Source organism: Peromyscus eremicus, chromosome 3 (genome assembly GCF_949786415.1).
Source record: "Peromyscus eremicus chromosome 3, PerEre_H2_v1, whole genome shotgun sequence".
Classification (NCBI taxonomy): Eukaryota; Metazoa; Chordata; class Mammalia; order Rodentia; family Cricetidae; genus Peromyscus; species Peromyscus eremicus.
Window position 1 is genome coordinate 16,453,140 of NC_081418.1, and position 26,107 is coordinate 16,479,246.

General features: G+C 39.0%; 1 protein-coding gene across 6 annotated transcripts in view; it reads left to right on the forward strand.

Annotated features, from left to right (window-relative positions):
- The window catches only part of Akap9 (A-kinase anchoring protein 9), a 126,367-nt gene that overhangs the window by 39,676 nt on the left and 60,584 nt on the right, over positions 1-26,107 (forward strand). For 5 of the 6 annotated variants that reach the window (XM_059257314.1, XM_059257312.1, XM_059257317.1 and 2 more), the window contains 9 exons: positions 3,926-4,037; positions 4,475-4,673; positions 8,248-8,344; positions 11,380-11,472; positions 18,525-18,860; positions 20,041-20,238; positions 21,211-21,348; positions 21,821-21,924; positions 24,642-24,847. In XM_059257314.1, the coding sequence (XP_059113297.1) occupies positions 3,926-4,037; positions 4,475-4,673; positions 8,248-8,344; positions 11,380-11,472; positions 18,525-18,860; positions 20,041-20,238; positions 21,211-21,348; positions 21,821-21,924; positions 24,642-24,847 (1,483 nt within the window). The remainder of the gene's footprint in view (positions 1-3,925; positions 4,038-4,474; positions 4,674-8,247; positions 8,345-11,379; positions 11,473-18,524; positions 18,861-20,040; positions 20,239-21,210; positions 21,349-21,820; positions 21,925-24,641; positions 24,848-26,107) is intronic. The other variant, XM_059257315.1, reaches the window with a different exon arrangement.

A 26,107-nucleotide genomic window follows, 5' to 3' on the forward strand; every position in this document is an offset into this window, starting at 1 on the left:
CTGTCTCTGCTGCGGCTCCACCCTGGCGGGTAGCTGCCCCTGCTTGGCTTTCCACCTTCATTCTCTCATTCATTCTCTCTTCATTCACTAGGCTCTAGCCGCAGGGGACTCTGACTAGGGTCCAAAGTGTCTGCTGTTTTTCTAATACTAGCTTGAAGGGGAGACAGGACTAGCAGAGAGGGTTTGCCATGTTCCAAGAGGTGTTTTTCCTAGGGCAATTACAGGTGACTTCCCCATTCTGTTAGATGTTCCTTCCAGGTGAGTCTAATTTTGCTCTTACAGAAAGAAAAGAGATCTGAGAAGGAAAGACTTAAAAAGCTTTAATTTTTTAGAGAGAAATTACTGAGTTTTCCCCGAGACTTCTTTTCCATATTCTCGGCTTCATGGCCAAGAGAAAACTAGTTCTGATGGTATGATGTTTTCATACAGTGGCAATATCAGCAAAGTGGAGGGTTTTTGTCTCGCCTGCATCTGCCTCAGGGAAAAAAAAATTTCCCTGCTACTCGGGGCTTAGATCTAAGCTGTCCACAGGCCAAAAGCTTCCACAGGAATCTTTCTGCCCATTTTCTTTCATAGTATTTTTTTCATAATTCTTCCCAGGAATCTGCATTCATAGTCCCAAGAACACAGCTCCTCTATCTTGCTTTTCTATTTTACCCTAAGTTTTTTTTATTAATATTCCTAATTCTACTCTTATTCTGAATTTATTCTTACCCAATATTCCTATACCTAATCCTAAAATATTTTTACTTAATTTTATAGATAGAAACTAAGAGAGAGAGAGAAAGAAGGAACCTAGATATACAGAGAGACTTGCTGCAGCCTCACTTTTCACTTCGGCGTTTCTTTCAGCCACTTCACTTTCACTCCTGAGAATAAAATACCGTAGCCTTTATTTTTAATTTATTATTGGGCATGCCCCCTTACACCGCAGTGCCCTCTAATTCTCCTCTCACCAAGTCCCCTGTCCCTGTTCGGGCGCCATTTGTGAGGGAACCCACTCCCACTTTTTCTCCAGGGTACCCTTGAGGAGAGAGGGATAAGAGATACTAGGTAGAAAGATAGAGGGGAGAGAAACCATAGAAACACAGGATAGCCCCAGGAGGGCCTGGATTATCTCCTGGCCCCTCCTGTATCTTCTAAAGGGCCTTTTATAGGAATGCCAAGGGGTGGAGCAAAAGACCTCCCCCAGCCCAGCCAAGTGCAGACCTTTCCATTCACCTGGTAACCACACACGTGGTCAAGCCATCCTCTAATGCATCCCTGCTGGGTAAAACAAGCTCAGAACTCACTGGGAACCTCTGTGGCCTCCACAGATATTCTTCACTTAACTAGCTTTATTTCCCCTTCTTCTAACCTAAGCCTCTGTCAGCAGGTTGGTTTTATTCCTTAAAGCATAGGTCTTCTCACAGATCCTTCCAGAAAGTCATTGCTGTAAACTCCTAAGGCCCAGGTCAAATCTGGATTCTTCCCCAGTTGCTAGGGTCCATTTCAGTCTTTCTTCTGAGTCACTGTCATTGTATTTAGACTTCACAGACTTCTCGAATAGTCTTATTTCCTCAGCTAGTTAATGAATTCCATGAGGACAGATAAACTCTGTGAGTCTGTGTGTGTGTGTGTGTGTGTGTGTGTGTGTGTGTGTGTGTGTGTGTGTGTAGCTTAAGTTTTCCTGACTGGCCCACAGTCAGGGCAAATCTCTTTCACCTGCCAGTCCCGCAGCCTCTCAGACCCGACCAAGTAAACACAGAGACTTATGTTGCTTTCAAACTGTATGGCCGTGGCAGGCTTCTTGCTAACTGTTCTTATAGCTTAAATTAATCCATTTCCTTTAATCTATACCTTGCCACATGGCTTGTGGCTTACCGGCATCTTCACAAGCTGTTTCTCATCGTGGCGGCTGGCAGTGTCTCTCTGACTCAGCCTTCCACTTCCCAGCTTTATTCTCCTCCTTGCCCCGCCTATACTTCCTGCCTAGCCAACAGCCAATCAGTGTTTTATTGATTAATTAGCAACACATTTGCCATACATCCCACAGCACTTCCCCCTTTTTTTTTTCAAAAAGGAAGGTTTTAACCTTAACAAAGTAAAATTACATATAATTTGGGAATTTGGGCGTAGCTTCTCTTACTACTTCCTGCTGGAAGGGGGCGCTGTATCTTATGGGGAAACAAAGAAAATTTTAGAATTATGGAATAGTCCATGAGGCTGTATCGTCTGAGCCAGATGCCTTCAAACCATTCTGGATGTTGGATCATCTGGGCCATGGTGTCATTGGAGACCTTCAGGGGGTCTTGGCTGGTCAAACCTGATGTATCTTAATCTTGAACAAATCCATAGCCTCTGGCTTTCTGTGGAAACAAAAGCAGAGTCTCCTTTCCAAAGCAACACATCCTTACATCCAAATTTTGAAGTCAAAGTATCTTTAAAATATACATTTTGATTTAACTCAACATCTTTTATGATCAAATGTTTTTCTGCAGTTAAAAGTCCCAAAGACAACATAATCCAGATTCTCTGTGTAATATTCATCTTTACGTGGCTTATTTTTTATATTACCTTTACTGTCTCTTTAAAGACTTTATTTTTAAAAACTATGTATTTCTTTATACAACTGTATATATTCCTTTTTCTCTCTCTTCCAAGCCTACGTACATTTTTACACACATTGTAAACTATTACATCTGAATCTGTCTTATTGTGAATCTCTTGCCTTAAACTGCAGCAGCTGTGGCTGCTGGCTCCGCCCACCTCAGCTTCCCAACATGGCTACGTTTACCGCCAGCTCTGGGAGTTATCGTGGGTCTATGCTTTTATCCAAGCAGCGTGTAGTCCAAAAACCTCTTCTGCTTTGTACTAGCAAAGGCTAAATCCACCACTCAGCTTAATGTACCACTTGCAGAGGCCTGTGCAGGTTGAGCACGCACGCCAGGAACCCACCAGTAGCTGAAACCAGCAGCTGCCGCTCAGTTGAGAGAGACAATTAGGAACTGTTTTTAGCTCCGTTTTAGAAACTTTTTTCTCAGTTTTTAGGTGGAAACTCTTGTCACCACGTTGGACGCCATTTGTAGCTTAAGTTTTCCTGACTGGCCCACAGTCAGGGCAAATCTCTTTCACCTGCCAGTCCCGCAGCCTCTCAGACCCGACCAAGTAAACACAGAGACTTATGTTGCTTTCAAACTGTATGGCCGTGGCAGGCTTCTTGCTAACTGTTCTTATAGCTTAAATTAATCCATTTCCTTTAATCTATACCTTGCCACATGGCTTGTGGCTTACCGGCATCTTCACAAGCTGTTTCTCATCGTGGCGGCTGGCAGTGTCTCTCTGACTCAGCCTTCCACTTCCCAGCTTTATTCTCCTCCTTGCCCCGCCTATACTTCCTGCCTAGCCAACGGCCAATCAGTGTTTTATTGATTAATTAGCAACACATTTGCCATACATCCCACAGCATGTGTGTGTATTTTCAAGCTTATTTTGTAGTCTTCCTCTGTCTTGTCTCAATGTTGGACATGCAGATTCTTAAATTTTTGAACAGTGTGTTGATTGTAATGAGCAGCATACTGCTTGTCAGTTACCTTCTTAAACCCGTCATCCAGAGGTAAATAGAAATTATGTTGTCAAGTATTGATAATAAAAAGTAGTTGTTTGCACTAAAATTTTAAAGGGCTTTCAGTTCAGATTTCTGTGACACATTTGTTTTTGGAAAGTGAACATTCCTCTGGATATAAAAGAACATTGCCAATACAATTTCATTTCCATGGGCATGACAGTGAGTCACTTGTCAAAAAGGAAACAAAGTGTTTGATTCAGAGCAACACAATTGTAGGACATTAAAAACAAACTTAATGCAAAGTTCTTTAATTGTTTTAGTATAGATTTCAAAGTCGTGGATTGTATATTTATGCCATTGTTTTTCTGTTTTCAATAGATTGATGGACAGCAAACAGATGGTATGAAACTTGAGTTTGCTGAAGAAAATGTGGCAAAAGAGGAAGCAAAATCTTTGTCAGTTCATTCTCCAGCCAATTTACACAATACTGGTAAATTTTAAGTGTATAACACACTACAGAACTTTATGTTACAAATTTACTTTTTTTACTTAAAGATCTGTGATAATTTGATGACCTTGGGCATTTCATGGTCATCTTCTTGTTCAATTTTATCATCTTTAAAGTGTGAGTCTAGACCCCTCATCTCTTTGGTCCTTTGTCATTTCTTACAGTCTGTTTCTAAATTGTTTTAAACTTAAAGATGTAAAATTGTTAGACTTAGTGGTACTACAACCACGAGGATAGAAACTGTGGTCTTGAGTCACGCTGTTTTCTTTAATGAGAATAAGTGAAACTGAAACCTGAGTTAGCGCTAAAAGCGTATTTTTAAAGAATCACAAGTATTGTCTGTACACACAAGTAATTCTGCGTTGTCACCAAGAAACTTCTACCAAAAGTGTGCCTTTGATTCTGTTCCTGTGACACAGATGTCAGTCATGAGAGCAAGGTGTCTTCTCTCCCGGAGGGTGAAAAGAGTAAAGACCAAGGAGCGCACATGCAGGGGCTGGGGAGCCTTGTGAGCAGCTTACAGCAGCAGCTGAAAGAGACGGAAGTGCATTCTGCGGCAGAGATCCAGGGTTTGCAGGGGAGTCTTCAGACCGTCTGTGATGCCACAGTGCAGCCAAGGTATCTGTGCATGTGCTGTCTGTCATTCGTCAGCAGATCCACAGAGGTTATTTTAAGACTGAAGTGTAATTGGATCAGAGACATAAGAAGAAAAAAACAAGAGATCATTCTGTGCCTTTTAGATGCACGAAATAAATGTGACCCAAAGACATTTTACCGTAGGAATTTTGCTTACGTTTCATAAAGGTGTTGTTCTGGAGGATGAAATCAGACAGTGGATGTGATCTGTTGTGCATTCCTACCTCGCTCTCACTGCTTTGTTATGGCCAGTATCCTTCCACTGGATGTCCTTCACTTCGTTATGCAGTGCTGGCATTCCCCAGTGTCTGATGTAAATTCTCTGTCAGCCAGTCAGTGTATTTCAAACAGTCCGTTATTAGTGATTAACTAGTGATTAACCTTTAGTTAGTGGTACTTTCTCCAGTATGTGAGGAAAGGCGGCAGTGGCGGGGTGGTGTCCTGAGAACGTAGACGGTTTTGCTCTTTCTGCGTTTGGGCTCATCCCAGCTTCCTGGCCTTCCTCACATTTTTAATTAAGAGCTTACTCTCCTCTGCAGTCGACTTGAAATAGTTTAAGAGAAACAGAATCTTCATTTAACAAAAATTTAGTGACCTCACGCCAGAACCTTTTTAGACAGATGTTTGAGATTGAAAAGTCCATGACTTTTCGAGCCATTTGGTCTCTGCACTAACTGTCTCTATGGTCATGAGTAGATTATAGCACTTCTAAGTAGTAACAGATAATAATAGTCTCCCTTAGGATTGTGAGGATTAAATGAAGTAGAAATTGTGAAGAGCATTGAGTAGACACTGTGGAAGGAGGGTTAGACACACAATGAAACATAAAAGTTCTGCACAGCAAAAGAAACTACCAGCAGAGCAAACATCTAGCCAATAGAATGGGAGAAAATCTTTGCTCTTCGGGGCTAATATCCAGCAGTGAGAAGTAACTGCAAAAATTTAACACCAAAACTGCCATTAACAAATGGGTTAATGAAATGAGCAAATGGTTCTCAAAAGAAGAAACAGAAACGGTCAATCATAAGTATTCTTAAAAAGTGTTCCACATCCTTATCCATTAGGGAAATCCAAATGAATGAGATTCTGCCTCACCCCAGCCATAACAGCTCAGATCACGGAATCAGATAACAACAAATGCTGGCATGGATGTGGAGAGAGAGGAACGTATTCACTGACGGTGGGAGTGCAAACTAGTGCAGCCGTTATGGAACTCAATACAGAGGTCTCTTAGAAGATTAAAAATAACTGGGCGATGGTGGCGCACACCTGTAATCCCAGCACTAGGGAGACAGAGGCAGGTAGATCTCTGTGAGTTTGGGGCCAGCCTGGTCTACAGAGCAAGTTCCAGGACAGCCAGGGCCACACAGAGAAACCCTGTCTCAAAATAATTTTTTTTAAAAATGTGAAAATTAAAAATAGCTAATGCATGACCCAGTTATACCCATCCTTGGCACACACCCAAAGGGCTCTGTATCCTACCTCAGAGATACCTACACATCCATGTTTATTGCTTCCCTAATTACAATAACAAATAGTGGAACCAACCTAGATGTCCACCAACAGATGAATGAGTAATCAAAATGTTCAGCATACTTAACAAATGAAATTTTGCTCAGTTGTAGAAGAAAATAAAATTATAAAATTTGCAATAAAATTAATGAATCTGGAAAGTATAATGTTAAGCAAAGTGGCCCAAACTCACAAAGACAAAATGTTTTCCCTTGTATGCAGATCCAAGCTTGTAATGGCTGTGTGTGTGTGTGTGTGTGTGTGTGTGTGTGTGTGTGTGTGTGTGTGAGAGAGAGAGAGAGAGAGGGAGAGAGAGAGAGAGAGAGAGAATAAGTGTAAGGCTTAAAAAATAGAGACTGAGAGTAAACAGTTGCTGTTGAAGATGGAGGAGGGCAAAAGGATGCATTGTGACTTGAAAGCAGAAAGGAATTGAGGGGAAAAGGCTTAAGGGAAGGAGGACATAAGAAAGTCAGTGAGGAGAAGCTGCTGGGAAGGAGGACATAAGAAAGTCAGTGAGGAGAAGCTGCTAAAATACATTTTGCTAGAAAGTGCCATAATGTTATTGAATTCCGTATATACTAACTTAAAATTGATCTTTAAAAAGTGAATGAGATGTATATAAAGTGGCTTTTCTCAGGTATTTCAATGTAATTTTGGAGTAAGCATTATTCACAAGTAATTATTAAAAGATAATAATGGTTGGGACTATAAACTAGAGACATAAGAAAAGTTCTAGAATTTAAGCCCATGTCTGCATAACATTTTCATTGCACATTCCTGTAATGTTGCCTACTAGAATACTAGGAAATAGAATAAAGAATGATCACTGACACATGTGATAGACATGTTATTGGAAGCATAGAAAAAATACTATGATCCTGTGTTGTTTAATAGAGAATGTGGGACTTGACTGCATTTATATAGAGGGTGAAATCAGATAGGAAGGGGCCAGTGGACACATTGGTTCTAGAGGGTAGCAGTGAATTCAGCATTAACCAAACTAGTCTTTTTCAGTTTGGGATAAATACCAATAAAGCTTACAGAATAAAGTCATTGCCAATGAAGTGTCAGGATTTCAGCCATAAGATTTTTATCGTAGAGAAATAAAAGATGGAAACATCAAAGATATATTATATTTAATATTGTAGCATTGTTTATATTACTGAATAGTTGAAAAGGGCTAAATGCCATCAGAAGTTAAGTTATAAAGCTAGACAATGACATTGTTTGTATATGGTCAGTTTTAGACAGAACAGAATGTGAGGGAGATAGGAGAAAAAAAGTAGAACAGAACAGAAGAAGAAGAAATTGGAGAAGGTAAGTAGGAGACTGGAACAAAGAAGGCAGTGTAGGTATACATGAATGGGGAGTGGGTAATTATATTCCTGAAAATGAAAATTATAGTTTCCTCCCTTTCTCTGCTCCTGTGTTCCTAGTTGTTCGTGTTCCTTTATTTTTATTATGCACACTAAGCATTTTAGGGAACAATTCATAAATTAATGAATGCTTATAGACAATGTAAAATGGAGACAGATGCTGAAGAAAACACAAAGAATCGATTAAAAACCAGCAAAGTCCAAAAGTAACTATGTAAACTCAGGACCATCTCTTCCTGCCACATACCTCAGTCCCATTGCAGGTGACCGTTCTGACTTTTGGTGTGTGCCTTCTTCCAGGCTGAAGTAAGTGTGTGTGTGTGTGTGTGTATGTGTGTGTGTGTGTGTGTGTGTGTGTGTGTGTAATTTTTATTTTTTTACTAGATAATGTATCTTCAATAACTATAAAACTAATTCCTGTAGACATATAATATACTTTCTAAAATGGTATGAAGTTTATTTGTTGATCTGCAGAAATACTCTTTTAATTACATTACTTTTAAATATAAAAGTTAGACAAAAATAGGACTTAAGTTACAGTATCTGTCAGCCTTGGCATATCATTTTTTTGTTTCCACCTTTCCCAGTATATGTATGTATGTTATAAACTTTGGAAAATGACTCATAACCCTTACTACCATCAGTCACCGTCTTTTATTTATATTTAGCCTCTGCGTTGATTCCGTGGTATTTAAAGAATCTGATGTACAGGAAATAGTGGACCGTGGAAATTGTCTAAATGAGTATATCACCAGCACCACAGAGGTATTACTTTTCTTCTCATTAATTTTTAAACATTTTAAATACCCTGATTTTTCTTACTGTCATTTTTATGAATGTGTTTTGGTAGTTATCTACTAAAGACAAAAGATTTAAAATATTTAAAGAAATTTGCATTTTTTTTCTTAGCTCAAGAAAAACACTGAGAAAGAGAAAGTAAATGTGAGGGCTTTTTGTCTTCTTTTTCCTCACCCAAGTAATGTTATCAATTTAAATTTTGTCCTGATTTTTTTTTCATTTTGATTAAAGTATAGTTATATCATCATCTTTGATTCTTTTCCATTCTCAGGTCTCCCCCATGTGCCCCTCTCTTTTTCTTTATTACTGTAACATAGATAGATAGATAGATAGATAGATAGATAGATAGATAGATAGATGGATGTAACATATATATAGATGTGTGAATATAGATAGATAGATAGATGTAACATACATAGATGTGTGAATATATATATATATATATATATATATATATATATATATATATAGAGAGAGAGAGAGAGAGAGAGAGAGAGAGAGAGAGAGACTGACTTATGCATAGGAAATCAGTTTCAGTGCCCTTATCTTCCTACTGTGGGAATCAGGACAGGCCATCTTTCAACTACTGTTCAGGAACACTTGAGATTCCAGGTCCTAGTGCTGATGGATGGGTCCTCTTCTAGCAGAGGTGGTACCTTCTATAAAAGCTCTTTGAACAGTGCATGCCACACAGGGAAACACCCTGCTCCACTATTCAAATCTCCAGCAGCAGAACTCTGACCTTCAATCTGCGTTCAGAGAAGATGAAGATCATTGCTCTCTCTTAATCTGTGCATCAGGGAAAGATAAAACTACATTCTGTATTCTCCTGCACTCATATGAGTTATTTATTTGGATGAAATTCACGTAAGTGGGTGTGGATTGTTGTTCTGTGGGTGAGACAGAGACAGCCCCCAGACCTAGCCAGGGGTATTGCTTGGAAGAAAGACGCACAGCAGGCCACAAAGAAGAATTGATGTGGTACTGGAAAGGGAGACCTTCCTGCCTACTACCAGTACCTCTTGAGTGCCATCTCTGAAGAAGAGGACCAGGCCCTAGCCAGCACCCAGAGGCCAAGGAGCACTGACAGTTCCAAGAAGTCCCAGGTTCCAAAGAAGCTAGAACAAACCTGTGTGGGACCCAGAGCCCAGTTCCAATCCCACCCCTCCGCCACTGTGGAGGTGGCCTACAAGTTCTGTCACAGTGATAGATGTGCCCCAACTTGAAGTCTAAAACTCAAAGCAAATGTGAGGTGCCCGAGGCTCAGGAAGAAAGGGTGCCTGCTGGTCTACGCTGCCGGTTGCTGAGGAGCTCTGGATTCGGGAAAGGGAGATGGGGAAGACAGCTGAGGTGCTGTAGACTGACGTCATGGGCACTGTGGAGCCTGCACATGCTGACGAGCACCTTGGCTTGAGTGTGGGGCAGTTTGGACCCTCCTCACTTGAATACTTTCAGTACTGGGAGACACTCGGCTTTAGAAGAACATCTGGGTCATGTGGCTGTCTTGGATTGAGTGACAGTGTAGCTCATATGTGAGATCAGCATCACAGAAACACTGCTCACTGTGACCCAGAACCACTGGCTCTACATATGTGGCAGAAAACCAGCCCGTTGTGCCACACTGTGAACATGTAACACCACTTAAGTTCCTCCACTTCCTCTTGGCTCCAGCTTCAGGGACCTGGTTTGTGACCTGTGTGCATGAGTCAAGGGAAGATTAAGACAGCTCTAAACTCTTGGGCTGGACAGCTCAGTCATGGCTCAGAAATTACAATGCTATCATCTATCTTGAACACACTAATAACAGTCTTTATGGATGTGGAATGAGTAATGTTCAACATAAGGTAGGCCTACCTCACCTACCTGCTCTCAGGCCATGTACATGGACTACAGCTCCATCCCTTCTGAGATGTGCTGGAGATGGGCAGAGCAAGGGGCATCACCAGCATGCTGGTCCCTGGGCTGCTGAGCCCCACTTTGATAGCCTCGAGAATGAGCTAGACAGAAGTGGGAAGCAGCTCTAGGGCTGGGAGGTGCAGACACTGTGGGAGGGAGGCTGTACCTGCACAGCTCATTTGTCTGAGCAGCCCTGGCAGATACGATCTCTTCGGAGCAGCAGCAGGTAGAGAAGCTAGGGACCACCCTGATCCTAAGGCTGTCTTCCAGCCCAAGCCAAAGTCCACAGCAGACCTGGTGAAGATGAAGGTGTCCTGGACCAGGAGCACAGGGACTAAGTCAGGCAGAGCCTTCAGCAGCGGCAGCAGCAGCAGGAGAAGGCCAAGCCCACCTGCCCCTGAACATCTGCACTGCGTAGACTAGTATCCTGAGCCAGAGACAACAGGGCCGAGATGACGCATAAGGACTAGCAGATGGCTCAGCAGGCCAAGGCACTTGCCGAAGACCTGAGTTTGATCCCCAGAAAACACATAGTAGAAAGAGAAAACACTCCTACAGGTTGAATTTTTGACCTTAACATGCACACAGTGACACACATGTGCACACACATACTCACGTAATGAATAAACTTAAAACACATTAAAAACAAAACTGACCCATTAAAAAAGAAATTCACATCATTATTAAATACTTTGATGCTAAGAATGTGTTTATATTTTAGGAAATGCTTAATGTTTGCTATGCTGACAAATTCATATTTTGGAAAATTGGATCATACAACTACAAAGAAGAAGAAAAACATTTAACCAAGAAACGCAGTCACAGCTTTAACATAAAAGAAACATAATCTTTTTTTAAGTACCCTTAACCTGTCTTAGAATTTTTAATTATAAGTGTAAATATCTTTCTCTCTCTTCACAGTAGTAAGCATAATTTAGTAGGATTATTATTGATGTTATTAATTAAAAACTGAAATTTGCTTTTTGTTAAAAGGATCTAGAAATTTGCTAAGATATTATTTTAGAAAAATTTGAGATTAAGAGATTAAAATACGTGGTAATACAATTTGTATAAATAAATATGTCATATTTTGCTTTTTCATTTAGTTTCCTGGTGGATTTGAAGGGAGGAAAGAAACAAATATGGTTAAGTTGATGGAAAAACAATATCAAGAACGATTAGAAGAAGAAATCGCTAAGGTAGGTGTATAGTTGATGTGGGAGGTGGTCTCTCTTTGAGCCTTCAAAAGGCAGATTTTATTGATGGCTTGTAATACATTTTGAGTCATAAGTTTCCTATATAATTTACCTGTAAATTGTCAGATAGTAGATTCAACTATAAGTATTTTAGACTTCCTTTGTTTTCTTTCTTTCTTTCTTTTGAGACAAGATCTCACTGTTTAGCCCAGGTCAGCCTCAGACTCATCCTCCTCCTGCCTCTGCATCCCGAATGATGCAGTTAGAGGCCTGCACCTCACCTGGCACTCCTCCTGCCTCTTCATCCCGAATGATGCAGTTAGAGGCCTGCACCACACCTGGCACTCCTCCTGCCTCTGTGTCCTGAATGATGCAGTTAGAGTTGTGCACCTCACCTGGCACTCCTCCTGCCTCTGCATCCCGAATGATGCAGTTAGAGGTGTGCATCACACACCTGGCACTCCTCCTGCCTCTGCATCCCGAATGATGCAGTTAGAGGCCTGCACCACACCCCTGGCACTCCTCCTGCCTCTGCATCCCAAATGGTGCAGTTAGAGGCCTGCACCGGGTTTTGAGTGGACTATTCTATGGATGTTACTGGTCTTACCCTTCCTTGTGAAGGAGTTTGGCCTTCTTTAAAAATGGTTAAAGTCAGGAAAGAAAGGTGGTTGGTCCTCTGTCTATTACCTCTGCTCAAAGCTGTTACTGTGGTGTTAGATAGCAACTTGAAGTGCCGAGAGAGGATTGCCACTGAGCTTGGCTCCTGGCTGAGTGAAGGAGCTTCATCCGTGTGGTGTTTGCTTGTCTTGGAATCTTCAGTTGCTGTGCCCAGAGCCCATCTTTCAGACTCGAGTATTAACCACCCTAGGCTACATTATAGTTCCATTTATTTTGTCTTAGCATTTTCTTTCAGAATACATATATTCATTTGCATCTTAGTATTGGAACCATTGAATTATGAGCTATTTGATCCTTTTTTAAAATAACTAACTGTGGGGCTGGAGAGACGGCTCAGCGGTTAAGAGCACTGACTGCTCTTCCAGAGGACCTGGGTTCAATTCCCAGCACCCACATGGCAGCTCATACCTGTCTGTAACTCCAGTTCCAGGGCTTCTGACACCCTCACACAGATATACATGCAGGCAAAACACCAATGATCATAAAATAAAAATGAATTAAAAATTTTTTTAAATCCCTAACTGTTCCAAAATAGCGATCTAAGTGGAGAATATGCATTTTTAAAAGGAAGACAGTTGATAAAATGTAAAGAAAATAACATGAGACGTTAGTGTTAGATGAAGACCCGGGGAAATGTCTAAGCTGTGAAGACTCATTTATTGTGTGAGCAGAATAAATAGTTCTTGGAGATCTTGAAAAGTGAGTCATGGTTTGTGTGTCAGTCATTGTGTGATTCTTAGAGAAATGCAAGTCTTCTCTTGTTCTTAGTGCCTGCAAAGACTCTCAAATAAAATGTTAGATTAGGGTCTCAGAGTTAACATGAGATTTGCTATTGGACATGTTATGCTTTAAATATGTGAACTTAGGAAAGTTATTTAACTTACTAATGTCAGTTTTCTCAATGTAAAAAGAAAACAATAGCAACTCTCAGGAGAATCAAATGAGCCACTGCATATAAATCACCTGCAGACCAGTTGGTGCAGAAAGTTCTCAGTTGTAAAAAGTAGGAAAGAGAAGATGCAGTGAACTTACTGGGTGTGGCCTAGAAGGAGTCACAAGTCTATGTCTGGTGTTTCTTGTTCCACAGTGTAGAACATAATTACTTTATTACATCAGCATTTATATTTACCTTCATTGTCAGATTGATTAGATTTAGAATCACCTAGGAGGTTGGTGAGGCAAGCCTTTGGGTGTGTCTGGGGATGTTCCCAGAGAGAAGTAACTGTGGAGACTCTGGATAGAGTCTTGTAGGCTGGAAGCCTAGACAGAATAAGAGATGGTAAAGGAGAAAGCCAAGCCAGTGTGCATTGCCTGTCTCTGTTTCCACACCTGCCGTGATGTCAACAACTTTTGTCACATGCTTGGCCACTGTGATGGTCTACCCAGCCACCTAGAGTCAAGCAATAAAGAATTTAACTCTCTGGAACTTAGAGTCCAAACAACTAGTTCCTTCTTTAGTTTGTTTCTGTCAGTATATTAGTCACAGCAGTTGGAAAAGCTGTCTTTTCTGAAGTAGTTTGTAGTTTGTTCGGTTTTTAATTTGCTGTGTATGTTTAATGTGGTTGGGATGAACCATGCTGGGCAACTACTGAGCAGCATCCCCTAACTCTAACTCTATAAATTGTTTTTAGTTTTCTAACCTTTTCTTGCATTTTACACTTTCATTTTAGAATTTTTTTTTTCTTTTTGAAACATATAAACATAACATAAATATAACAAAACTTTCAAATTAGCATTCTTATCTTTGGTGACTCTTCTTGGTTCTTCTAAGAAGGCCCTCATCAAGTGTTTGGGGGGCATAAAAGGTAATGTCTTTGGGAACCTTTCAACCCATTGCACTTCTTGAATCTTTGGGATGATACCTTCTGTAAATGTCCCCAGCCCTTTTTTATGGAACATTCCCATCATTCTCTATTAAACCACACTGGAACTGTAATAACAGTGAGATGGATACTCAACATTTTCCTCTGTCTTCCATATCTCACTGTTTGTTTGTTTTTGTTTTGAGGTTCTTTTTGTTGTTTGGTAGGGCCTAAATTCTCAATATAACAGAGATGGCTGCAACTCTGATCCTCTTGTCTCTACCTCCTGAGTGCTCAAATGACAGGCATATGACATCGTGCTCGGCTCTTGATGTGACATCATGAATGACAGGCATGTGACATCTGCTCAGCTCTTGATGTGACATCATGCTCAGCTCTTTATGTGACGTCATGAATGACAGGCATGTGACATTGTGCTCAGCTCTTGATGTGACATCGTGCTCAGCTCTTTATGTGATGTCATGAATGACAGGCATGTGACATCATGAATGACAGGCATGTGACATCATGCTTAGTTCTTTATGTGACATCGTGCTCAGCTCTTGATGTGACATGAATGACAGGCATGTGACATTGTGCTCAGCTCTTTATGTGACATCATGAATGACAGGCATGTGACATCATGTTCAGCTCTTTATGTGACATCATGAATGACAGGTGTGTGACATCATGTTCAGCTCTTTATGTGATATCCTGAATTGAACCCAGGGCTTCGTGCCCACTAGGTAGGCACTTCCCAGCCCATCTTGTTCCTTCTTCTTTTCCTTTTTTTAAAATCTATTTTTAAATTAGTAATTAATAATTAATTCATTAATTTGGTTTCTCGAGACAGGTTTTCTCTGTGTAACCCTGGCTGTTTTGGAGCTTGCTTTGTAAACCAGGCTGGCCTCAAACTCATAGAGATCTGCATACCTCTGCTTCCTGAGTGCTGGGATTAAAGATATCCACCACCATCACCCCAGCCTCTTTGCTTCTTTTTTGCATTTATAAATTATTTTGCTTTTTTGTGTTATATTCTTAGGGTGAAGAGACGAAGACAGAGGCCAGATTCAATTCAGAGAATTAAAGTAAAAGCCACTTTGAAGGTCTTAACCATTAGCTAGAAAATGCTGGCAATGTGTTTTGCTATGCTGTATTATTTATTTATTTTGCTTTTACATCCCAATGGTACCACAGTTTCCCCCTCCTCTTCTCCCAGTCCCTCCTCTTGCCCCAGTCCACTCCTCCTCCTCCTCCTCCTCCTCCTCCTCCTCCTCCTCCTCCTCCTCCACTTCTCTTCAGAAAAGGGCAAGCCCCCCCCCATGGATATCTTACAGCCATGGTGTATCAAGCTGCAGTAAGATGAGGCACCTCTTTTCCTATTAAGGCTGGATGAGGCAACACAGAAGGAGGAAAGGATCCCAAAAGCAGATAACAGAGTCAGAGACAGCCCCTGCTCCCACTGTTAGGAGTCCCACAAGGAGACCAAGCTGCACACTGTAACATACGTGCAGAGGGTCTAGGTCAGTCCCATGCAGGCTCTCTGGTTGTTGATTCACTCTCTGTGAGCCCCTATGAGCCCAGGTTAGCTGATTCTGTGAGTTTTCTTGTGGTGTCCTTGACCCCTCTGGCTCCTACAATCCTTCCTTCCCATCTTCCACAGGATTCCCCAGACTCTACCTACTGTTTGGCTGTGGGTCTCTGCATCTGTTTCTGTCAGTTGCTGGGTGAAGCCTCTGTGATAACCACTGGGCTAGGCACCAATCTATGAGTATAGTTGGAGTGGCCGACCAATGACTGGTCCATCTTGAGACCCAGACCATGAGAGGAAGCTCACTCCTGACACTGCCTAGAGGGCCAGGACCCAGAGGCTGGCAGCCCAGAGATCTAGGAGAGAACCAAATACGGCTGGCAAAAACAAAAACAACAACAACAAAAAAAACTACTTAACTAATTCTTTTCTCTTTTCACATCTTGCTATAATGGCATATATTCCAGATGACTACCTAGAACATTACCAGATCCTTTCATTCTGGGGTAGCATAGCCACCTAAGAGGTCTCATTTGGTAGGGGAGGAGTAGTCATGATACTGTTGGGACAGAAGCAGTGTAATACGTGTTGAAAGGGCTTGAATTCTGTCTATAGTTGAACATAATTAGATTCAAATCACTGATCTAATATTGATTAGATATGACCTTGATATTGTTTTTGATCTTCGTACACAAATTTTCTAGATGTGTGATTTGATACTACAATATTCTTCAAGTTAGTAATAGAGTCTTCCTTCTAGACAGGTCTATTCAGATATGAAAATCATAGTGAGGTATAATGTTACAGAAGAGGAGCTGAAGAGTGTAGAGCTCAAACCTCCTTTCCACCATCCGTTTGCTTTGTGTAGGGGCACATCATGGACTCTCATTTAGTATTTTCATTTTTCTTAGTTTCCTCACTCATCATGTTGGAACATTAACAGTGCCTGCCTTACAGCTTATAATGAATAGTGAATGAAATAATGCAAATTTTTAAGAACTGATTGAAGGTGTTTCTGTTGTTCTTGGTGTAGCTATTATCAGCATGATTTCTATTAAAACAGGACTCTCACTTATGGAGGGCATAGCATCTGGAAAGCAATGGGCTAGCTAGTTAGAACCAAGTTGAAGACAGGAGATTAAATCAGTTTAGTTGTATGGGCTCGACCACAGTTTTTGAAAGCTAAAAGTCAAGCACCAAGGATTCCGACTCCAGACATAGGCTCACCCTGAGCTCATGACAGCCGGCTCTCCTAACTGTGGATGGTCTGTGGACGTAGATCTTGATATAAAGCTGTTGGAGCATTTGGTTCTCAAAGGCTTAAGGACTTGTCAGAATGTTGAAGTACCTGTGCTGGGAGGAGATAGACAGTGTCATAATTGTAGTGGAAAGTCAGAAACATGTGATCCTCCTTACCAGTCCCTAGAACCAGGTACCCCACTTCAGGAAGTTTCTTGCAGGGAAGTAAGAAAGTGTGAATGATAATATAATTACAAATTATGCTTCAAATAGCATAATGGAACATGCCAGGTGCAGTGGTGTTCATCTGTAATTCCAGTCATGGAAGACTGAGGCAGAAGGATTACAGGTTCATGACTAGTTTGGGCTACAGTAAGTCTGAGTCTGCCTGGGCTACATAGCATTATTCTAAAAAAAAAAAAAACAAAAAACAAAAATAACCAACGAAGTGAAAACCAATCTTAAATATTTGCCAATAGAGAATTGATTAAAAGCATGTATGTGTATATATATATATATATATATATATATATATATATATATATACATGCAAGTCTGTTCTTGATTCAGAAATATTTTTACTGTAGGTAAGCTATGACCAAGATATAGTTTAGAATATGATTACATTTTTGTAGGCAATTTCTGACCTGTGTCTGTCCATATCTATATGCAAAAAGAAAGAAAAGAGCTTAGAAAAATATTTACTAATAGTTATACAGTATTTTCTTGGAAGAAAGAAATATTAAAACTTTATTATCTAGTTTTGTTGTTTTTTAACTGAATGTTTCCTGCTCTTGTTAGAAAACTTTTTCATTTTTTTTTTTAATTTAGGAGTATGGTACAATAACTATGTGGTCACTCAGTTCATTATAGAGTTGGTCCATTACTTTATTGTAGGATTTCTTTTCACTTAAAACCACAAGGCCAGGTTTTTTTTTTTTATTGCAAATAGATTTTTTTTCTCACGTAATATATCTTGATTATGGTTTCCCCTCCCTCTACTCCTCCCAGTTCCTCCCCACCTCCTCTCCACTCCAGATCCACTCCCTTTCTGTCTCTCATGAGAAAAGAACAGGCTTCTAAAAGATAAAACCAAACATAATAAAACAAAATATAATAAGATAAAACAAAAACTAACACATTGAAATTGGACAGAACAATCAAGAAAAAGAGCCTAAGAGAGGCACAATAATCCTCGACACCCACTCATTCACACACTCAGGAATCCCATAAAAACACTAGTATTTACGAAGAGGACCTGCTTCAGTCTCAGAAAGTTCATGTGAGCTTTGTTCTTGTTGATTTAGATGGGCTTTTTTTTTCTTGGCATCCTCAGTCCCCTCTGGCTCTTACACCCTTTCTGCCTCCTCTTCAGCAGAGTTCCCTGAGCACTGAGGGGAGGGATTTGATGGAGACATCCCATTTAGAGCTGAGTGTTCCAAAGTGTTTCACTCTGCATAATGTCTGGCTGTGGTCTCGGTGTCTCTTCCCATCTGCTGGAGGAAGAAGCTTCTCTGATGATGGCTGAGCAAGGACTGATAGAAGCATAGCAGAAAGTCTAGGAGTCATCTTGTTGCTATGTTTTTTTGTTTTTGTTTTTTTTTAGAACAGTAGTATTTGATTTTCACCCTAGATTCCCTGGGCTTTCTAGTCTCAGGCTTTTGGTTACCCAAGCAGTGTTGGGTATGGGTTGAGGCCAGGCTTTTTAAAATGTATGTACTCCTAAGTAATAATTTCCTTTTTCAATTCCAGCTGCTGTTTAAGAATTGAATTGATCTTTTCATTTGTTTCCTTTATTTATTTAGGTCATCGTGTCAATGAGTATAGCATTTGCTCAACAGACAGAACTCTCTAGACTATCTGAGGTGAAAGAAAACTCTATACAATCAGAACAAGCACGTGGTCTGTGTTGGCAGGAACACCCTTTCAATGACATCACATCACAGGGTCAAGTTGGTCCTCATACTGCTACGGGAATTGACAAGAATGCTAAAGAACAATTTAAACCACTTAGCAAAGAGTTAGAAGAGCATAGAAAAGAAGTTCCTTTGTCTAATGGTGATGATCTTGATGATGACATCCTAAAGCCGAAGGACCACGAAATATTTTCCAGAGATGAAACACTTGTAGTTAGACAATGTGTGAGTATGACTTTTAGGATATTTTTTAAAAAAGCAAAGCATTCATAAAAGCAAAACTGGTTTCTTCACTATTAATACATTATCAATAGTGTTGCTTAAGGAAAAAGAAAGTCTCAAGTCCACCTTGAGTAGGACTCACATTGTTGTAGTTTATTAATGATAAAGCATATAGTTAAATGAAATTAACCCTATTAAATAAAACAAGTCTGTTTGTCTTATAGATATCGTGCATATCAGTGAGGTGGCTTAGTCCCCACACTTGATACACTGAGTTCAATCCCTGAGACTCACATGATGAATGGAGAGAACTGGCTTCCCCAAGTTGTCCTCTGATACATGTACACACACACACACACACACACACACACACACACACACACACACACACACGAGCATGAAACAAATGACATGTAATAAAAGCACTGTATTGAATATTTAAAAAATTGTATTGTCTAGGTCCTAATTCTCTTTTTCTTTACATACTACTCACAAATAGACCTATTTCCTCAATAGTTTGCTATCTTATTGGACAGAAATAAATCCTACTTCTAAAATCATTTAAATTCAAATTTATTATTAATGTTCAAGATAGTTTATATTTTATGCAGAAACAGAATCAAATAAAGCTGCCATCTCTTTAGTTACTGTCTCTTCAAGGGTGCTCATAGACTCCATTAGAAAGTTGATGTGTTCTGAGTCAGAGAACTGATACATGATTGTCCCGTACAAAGTGCTCTGGAATGCTCTATGACCGTTCTATAATACAGATTTAATAAATAAAATTTCCTGTTTCATAAGTATAGTTTTAAGATTAAAAGAAAATTTTCATTTCCCCCACATAAAATGTCAAGAATAATAATGGAATCGTGGCTTCATTAAAAGTAGAGGGAATACTGAATATCTTTATTTTTCTCCTTTAGAATTATAGTTTAGCTAAACTAACTGATAGATACTTCCCTCCTGGAAAATAACACATTGTGGTAATTAACTTAATATTGTCTTAGAATTGTGGTTAAAATAAATACTTTCATTTAAAAAATCAGGCTTTATTTAATAATAAGATAAAAATTCAAGTGCCCTATGGGTTTAGTGGAATTGCTTTCATATTCATTGAAAATACCAATAGTGGCAAATTTTCGCAGTTCATGTGTGGTTGAACTTTTTGTTTCTCCTGATAAAGATCCATGATGAGGTGTCAAATATGGAGACTTCTAGACAATTAGAAGATATGCGGCAGGAGCTTGTCCGACAATATGAAGAACATCAACAGGCAACAGAACTGTTGAGGCAGGCGCACATGCAGCAGATGGAGAGGCAGCGAGAAGACCGGGAGCAGCTGGAGGAGGAGATCCAGAGGCTCAGTGTACAGTTAGCCCAGGTTGGCCCTCAGAACCCTTTTCTCCCCGCTAAAATAACATGCTTTATGTAGCCTTTTGTAAAGCGTCAACATTATTTTGCCGGACATGAAAATAATTAGGAATATTTAACATTAGAATTACCCCATCCGCCAACAGTTTTAGAGCTCACAGGCACATCTGATTCGGTTTATCGTCCTCATCTTATGCCATCATAGCAAAGGATGTACAACAGACGCCTGGTCAGCTTGGGCAGTCTGCACTGAGGTGCTTGCTTAGGAAGCTCTCACCCATGGTCAGGTTTTCGTGAGTCCATAGTTAGCAATCACAGGTGCTCGTCTCTCTATCTATAATTCACCTTGTTAATCAATGGAAATCTGGGGTAGCATGTTTCTGGATCTTTGTCTAGGGAAACATTTCTTGTTGATTTGAAAAATGCAAATTTATATAACATTTTTAACCCTTTCTCAACTAAATTTAAAAATTCTTTGGTATTTGGGAGCTATATTCTTACCGGTTGCTATATAAAATATACTCGCAAAATCTTTGCAGAAAAGCTCATATGAAAACACTAAACTTAATTTTGAAAACTAAAAGGAAAAATAGAGAATCTTTGACTTTATATCCTTTGGATATAAAATAATGGGAAATTTGGGGTTGGAGAATAAAATATGGATCATTTGAAAAATCAGTTTTGCTTTTCTTCATTGTATTTTGTGATTTCAGACTTCTGAATTTTTCAATGCAAATTTGACATAAAAGTATTAATTGAACTGTACAGATCTCTGAATTTTATAAGTTTAATTAACTTTTTCTAAAGTTTCAAATTTTGCATTGAATTTTATATATGCCTTTTAACCTCTTATAATGAAATCTGAATCATAGTTTGAAAAAAGGCCTGTTGGTCTCAAGGGGTTAAAAGAAATCTGCTAATTATTTCTGTTCTCTCCTCCTATTGCCAACAGTATTTGCTTACGACCATTTCTCTCATTTAGAAATCTTCACTAAGTACTGAAAACGTATCAGAGAGAGAGAGGGTGCTTTTAGAGGAGCTGGAAGCACTAAAGCAGCTGTGCTTAGCTGGAAGAGAGGAGCTGTGTTGTGAGCTGCACCACAGCAGTACTCAAACACAGGTAGTGTGGACTTCGGCTCCTCTAGGAGCATGGATCAACAGTGCAGTAGGATTTGTTTGTCTTTCTTGTTGGTGTGAGATAACGTTTTTATGGGTTTGAGCTCAATGTGTTTGTGATTGCACCCATGGAAGGAAGGTCGCCCTGCATTGTGCTGGTCATTTGATCTGGTTTGCGATGGCAGCAGCTGTTGCTGCACCATGGGACAGCCTAACAAATTTCACTGTCCCAGCACACAGCCTGCATTCCTTCAAACCCATTCCGCTTTTTCATCTGTGCATTAGAGTGTTTTATCTTTTATGATAATACTAATCTCTCAATAGCATAAAGTTAAACATTATTTCAAGTAGTGTCTACATCGTGCATAGACCTTTCTGTTTCGTCTCATACCACTATGGAAGTATGACTTGCTGTTTCTAAGATGACAGGTTTTCTCTTTGCCTTGTCCTCTCTGCCTTTACACCAACTTACACAGGATGAAAATGACAATCAAGAAGTTGAGGAACAGACATTCAAAGAGAAGACATTGGAGAGAAAACCTGAAGAGGCAACCCTCGATGAAAACCTGTCCAATGAAAGGTAGAGAGTGTACTTGATCCGTACAGGGTTAAATGCTGCTGCTTCCAGTTCAGTAAACACTGTCGTATTGCTATCTTATACATTGTACTTTGCTTTAAAGTTGTCTTATGTATGAAATTTGTTTGTGTAGCTATAATATAGGAAGGGTTGATAATTTTTATCATTAACTAGACTAATTTTTTAAAGTCTTTTGCACGCACTACAATTTTTATTAGATATTGCTCTTGATTTTATTTAGGTGTTATTTGAATACTGGACTTTTCTTAACTTTATTTTTCATAATGCTATGATGTATACTAAAAATCATTTATAGTTGTGAGGTTTTTTTTGTCTTGTTTTTTTTTTTCATTCACTTTAAGGACATTGGTATTAGGTATTCCCTTGAGAAAACAATACAATAAATATTTCACATTTAGATTATTTTTGCATTTGCTATATAACACATAAGAACTTTTAATCCATATTCAAGTTTTATGGAGGAATAAATCACCCAATGGTAACAAAACTATTCCTTGCTTTGATATCACAGAGATTAATATAAAAATGTATAACACTATACTACATGAGAATAGATAGCCCATATTAACTTAAAGGCCTTTTTAAAAGGCACAGTGTTTTAAATTTTCTTTTATTCAAATGGAAATAATTTCTTTAAAATTAACTAGTATCTACTAACAGTTTCTGTGACTGTCCTCCTCACCTCCTTCCTCAGCTTGCATGGAAGTTGGATTATCAGTATGGAACTCAAACAAGAAACACAGTGTATGAAAATTAGAATTATGATGGCAATATAAAATAAATACTGCTTTTCACTATTTTATATACTTTACATGTCATGTAGTATTTGGTTTTTAGAAATTTTTATGGTAAGATTGATAAAATGAATATTAATCTTTATTTGTTTTAAACTGTTATATAAGTTTAATCTGTTTTCTTAAGTGAAAATAGTTTAGTATTCTAATCATGGGGTTTGACACTTGAACAAAACTTAAGTAAAAGTTAAGGAAATAAGACCCTTTACTTCCTGTTATTTGGTCTTATTTTTAATATTCTGACTTATGTAAGCAGATAACTTGATCTGGATAAAAAATAGAATTTTCGCTTGACAACTTCTAAAGAAAAACAACTCCATTTATTACCTTATCCTAAAATAGGTAGTTGATGTGCCCAGAAAACAGACAGCCATTAGCGTGGTTGTTGGTATTCTCCTGCAGTGTGAAGTTAAAGATCAAACTCTCTTAAGCCGGGGCCCCTTCACCATAGAAGTCTCTCATTTGTCTATATGTGTTCAGTATGAAGTTTGCTATTATACTTCTGGTGAATTAAGCTATTAAGTTTAATCAGATAACCATTTATGGAAATACATTTTTTGACACAGTTTTAAAGGGTTCATAGTACTCTATAAAGAAACCTCATGAGAACCCTTAGTCCAGGACAATCCTCCTTTTTTGTTTTAAAAATGTATATATTTCCCAGTAAGACAGAGGGTAGGAAGAAATCTAGGCAATACAATTTTAATGATTGGAATGTAGAAATGGCTCAGTGGGTAACAGCACTTAATGCTGTTGCAAAGGACCTAGGTTCAGTTCCCAGAACCCACACTTAGAAGCTCACAGCAGCCTGTAACTCTAGTTTCAGAGGATCCAATGCTGTCTTCTGACTTCTCAGGGCTCCTGCATACATGTGACGCACACAAACTCACACAGCACATACATGTGCACATAAATAAAAAGAAATATATAACTTATTAATTCGGATGATTATATCTGAATATTTCAGAGAAGAGTTAACCAGTAGCATCTAATTTAAAAATTTTTAAAAGACTGTTCTTATCTTGTTAAAAAGAAAGACATAATTTATTTCTGTTTAGTTGAAAACTTTTCTTCCCCCAATTGTCTGAACTATCAAGTGAAGTGTGAAACTAGGTATAGTTTTGTCTCTAAAATAAATACAATTTTTTAAAGACCTATGACATTTGCTTTGGTGTTATCAGACTGAATTTTTACTGTTGACCTTTAAAATCAGGACTGTGCCTATTAGATCTGTTTAAATTTAGACATTTCATTTGTTATCATAAAATTGTCAAAACAGTGCTACATTTTTATAGGGGGCTTTTAAGATGATATTTTAAAATATGTTTGACACATGAAAGGATGAAATGCCAAATCTCTGTGTGAGTAACCATGAAAAGCATTACCAACTCAATACCTTACACATACTTGGTCTTACCACACTCTAATATTTTTTTAATTTAATCATTAATATAAAAGCTTAGTTACTTGATTTCTTTTGGGTCAATAAAATGCACACTTAACAAAAAACTGTAACTATGTAAGCTACATAGATCTGTTAGAAGCACACAAGTACTTCTATAATAATTTTAAAATAAGTTAAAACCTGGAAGAACTTCATTGTGGTACAAGTACAGATTATTTTAATATATTTTCCAGCTATAAAGCATTCTTTTTATTCTTTTGTTGTTTGTTGTTGTTGTTTGTTTTTCAAGACAAGGTTTCTTTGTGCAGCCCTGGCTGTCGTAGAACTCACTCTGTAAACCAGGCTAGCCTTGAACTCAGATCTGCTTGCCTCTGCACTGAGTTCTGGAAGGTGTGCACCACCACCACCCAGCTCTATAAAGCATTGTTGTGGCATAATCAGAGAATGTTTTGTTTAGTTTTTAATTAAGCATTTTAACAAATGATCCCTTTTCTGTACAGACATGCTCTCCAAAAAGCCAATAATAAACTTGTAAAGATCCTGTTAGAAGTTGCCAAGACGACAGCAGCTGCTGAAGAGACAATTGGCTGCCATGTTCTTGGGATTTTGGATAGATCTAGTAAAGGTCAGCCAGCTGCCAGCCTGCTTTGGAGATCAGAAGCAGACCTGTCTGCAAAGCCTTGTGTTCAAGATGCAAGTGGAAGAGGTAATGTTTCCATATACTGTTGAAATAGTCTACATCTTCAACATAGGCTCCATTTGAGGTACTCCCAATGTATAGAAATGTATAGAAAAGTGCAGAAGGGAGAATAGTCAAAGTTTTTGCAACTACTGGACTGTACTACACAAAGACTTACTGTATAGCATTTGCAAATGGTACCTCAATGACTATCACCGTATATACCCAGGGTTACTACTCTGCCTGTTTTCTTTTCTACTGATAAAGAATAATTATGCATCACTACTCAGGACTCTCACATCCACTTGTAAACTAAGGAAAGGTTAAAATGAAGAGACTTTTAGGAGTCTAGCACTACTTGAAAAGATTGACACGAGTCTTTATAAACCTGAATTGATCTTGGTTTGGACTGTCCTCTGGTCGGTCCTCTGTGCCTTCTGGAAAGTGTCACGTCTGCATTTGGGGACCAAGTCTGACTTTCCTTCACCATCGTGTTAGTTCTCTGCTGTGCAGGCTGGACTCTTCCTTTGGCTTCTTGCCATCACCTTGCTGACCTCTAGTCGCTATTATTTTTTCAGTTCCTTATTTCCGGCTGAGGAAGAATCAGGAAATCAAAACACAAAGCAGATTTGGCAGATGCAGAGACGTAGGGTCTGAAATCTGGGATTCAAAGATTAAATCTAGTTGCTTCCATCCCTCACCCAAACCCTCTCCCCAGCCAGAGGCAGCTCTTCCAAAATACTGTTTGGAATACTCTGGAGAAATGAGAAGGAAACATCCAGTTATAGATGCTTTGCTTAATTACAGGTTGGTCAGCAGTGTGTTTCTCAGCTGAAAGGAAAACTTGATTTAAAACTCTAAATAAAATTAATTTAAGAACACTTTAGTTGAGTTCAAAGACAATTTTTAAAATACTTTTAGTAAACTAAGAACTGAAATAATGACAATTTTTAAACTTTCTTTTCAGATTCACTCTTCATAGTTGGTAGATTTATTTTACAGACTAACATTTCTCCTGATTAAGCTCTAGAGCAAACGGTATTTTTTAATGTGTGTGGATCCTAATATGTAGAGAACAAGGTAATATTTAAACATGTAAAAGTGCTTAATCAAATTAAACTTATAAAAACAAAAACAATGAACTGGTTTTACTTAGCCATCTAGGGAGGACTTTTACTGTTCTATTAGGGAAGCTGAGACAAGGTTGATGGCCAGAGTCAGAAACACCGTGAGGACTGGACTGCAGACACTGTCAACGGTTGTCATAGGTACTAAAACATTCAGCAA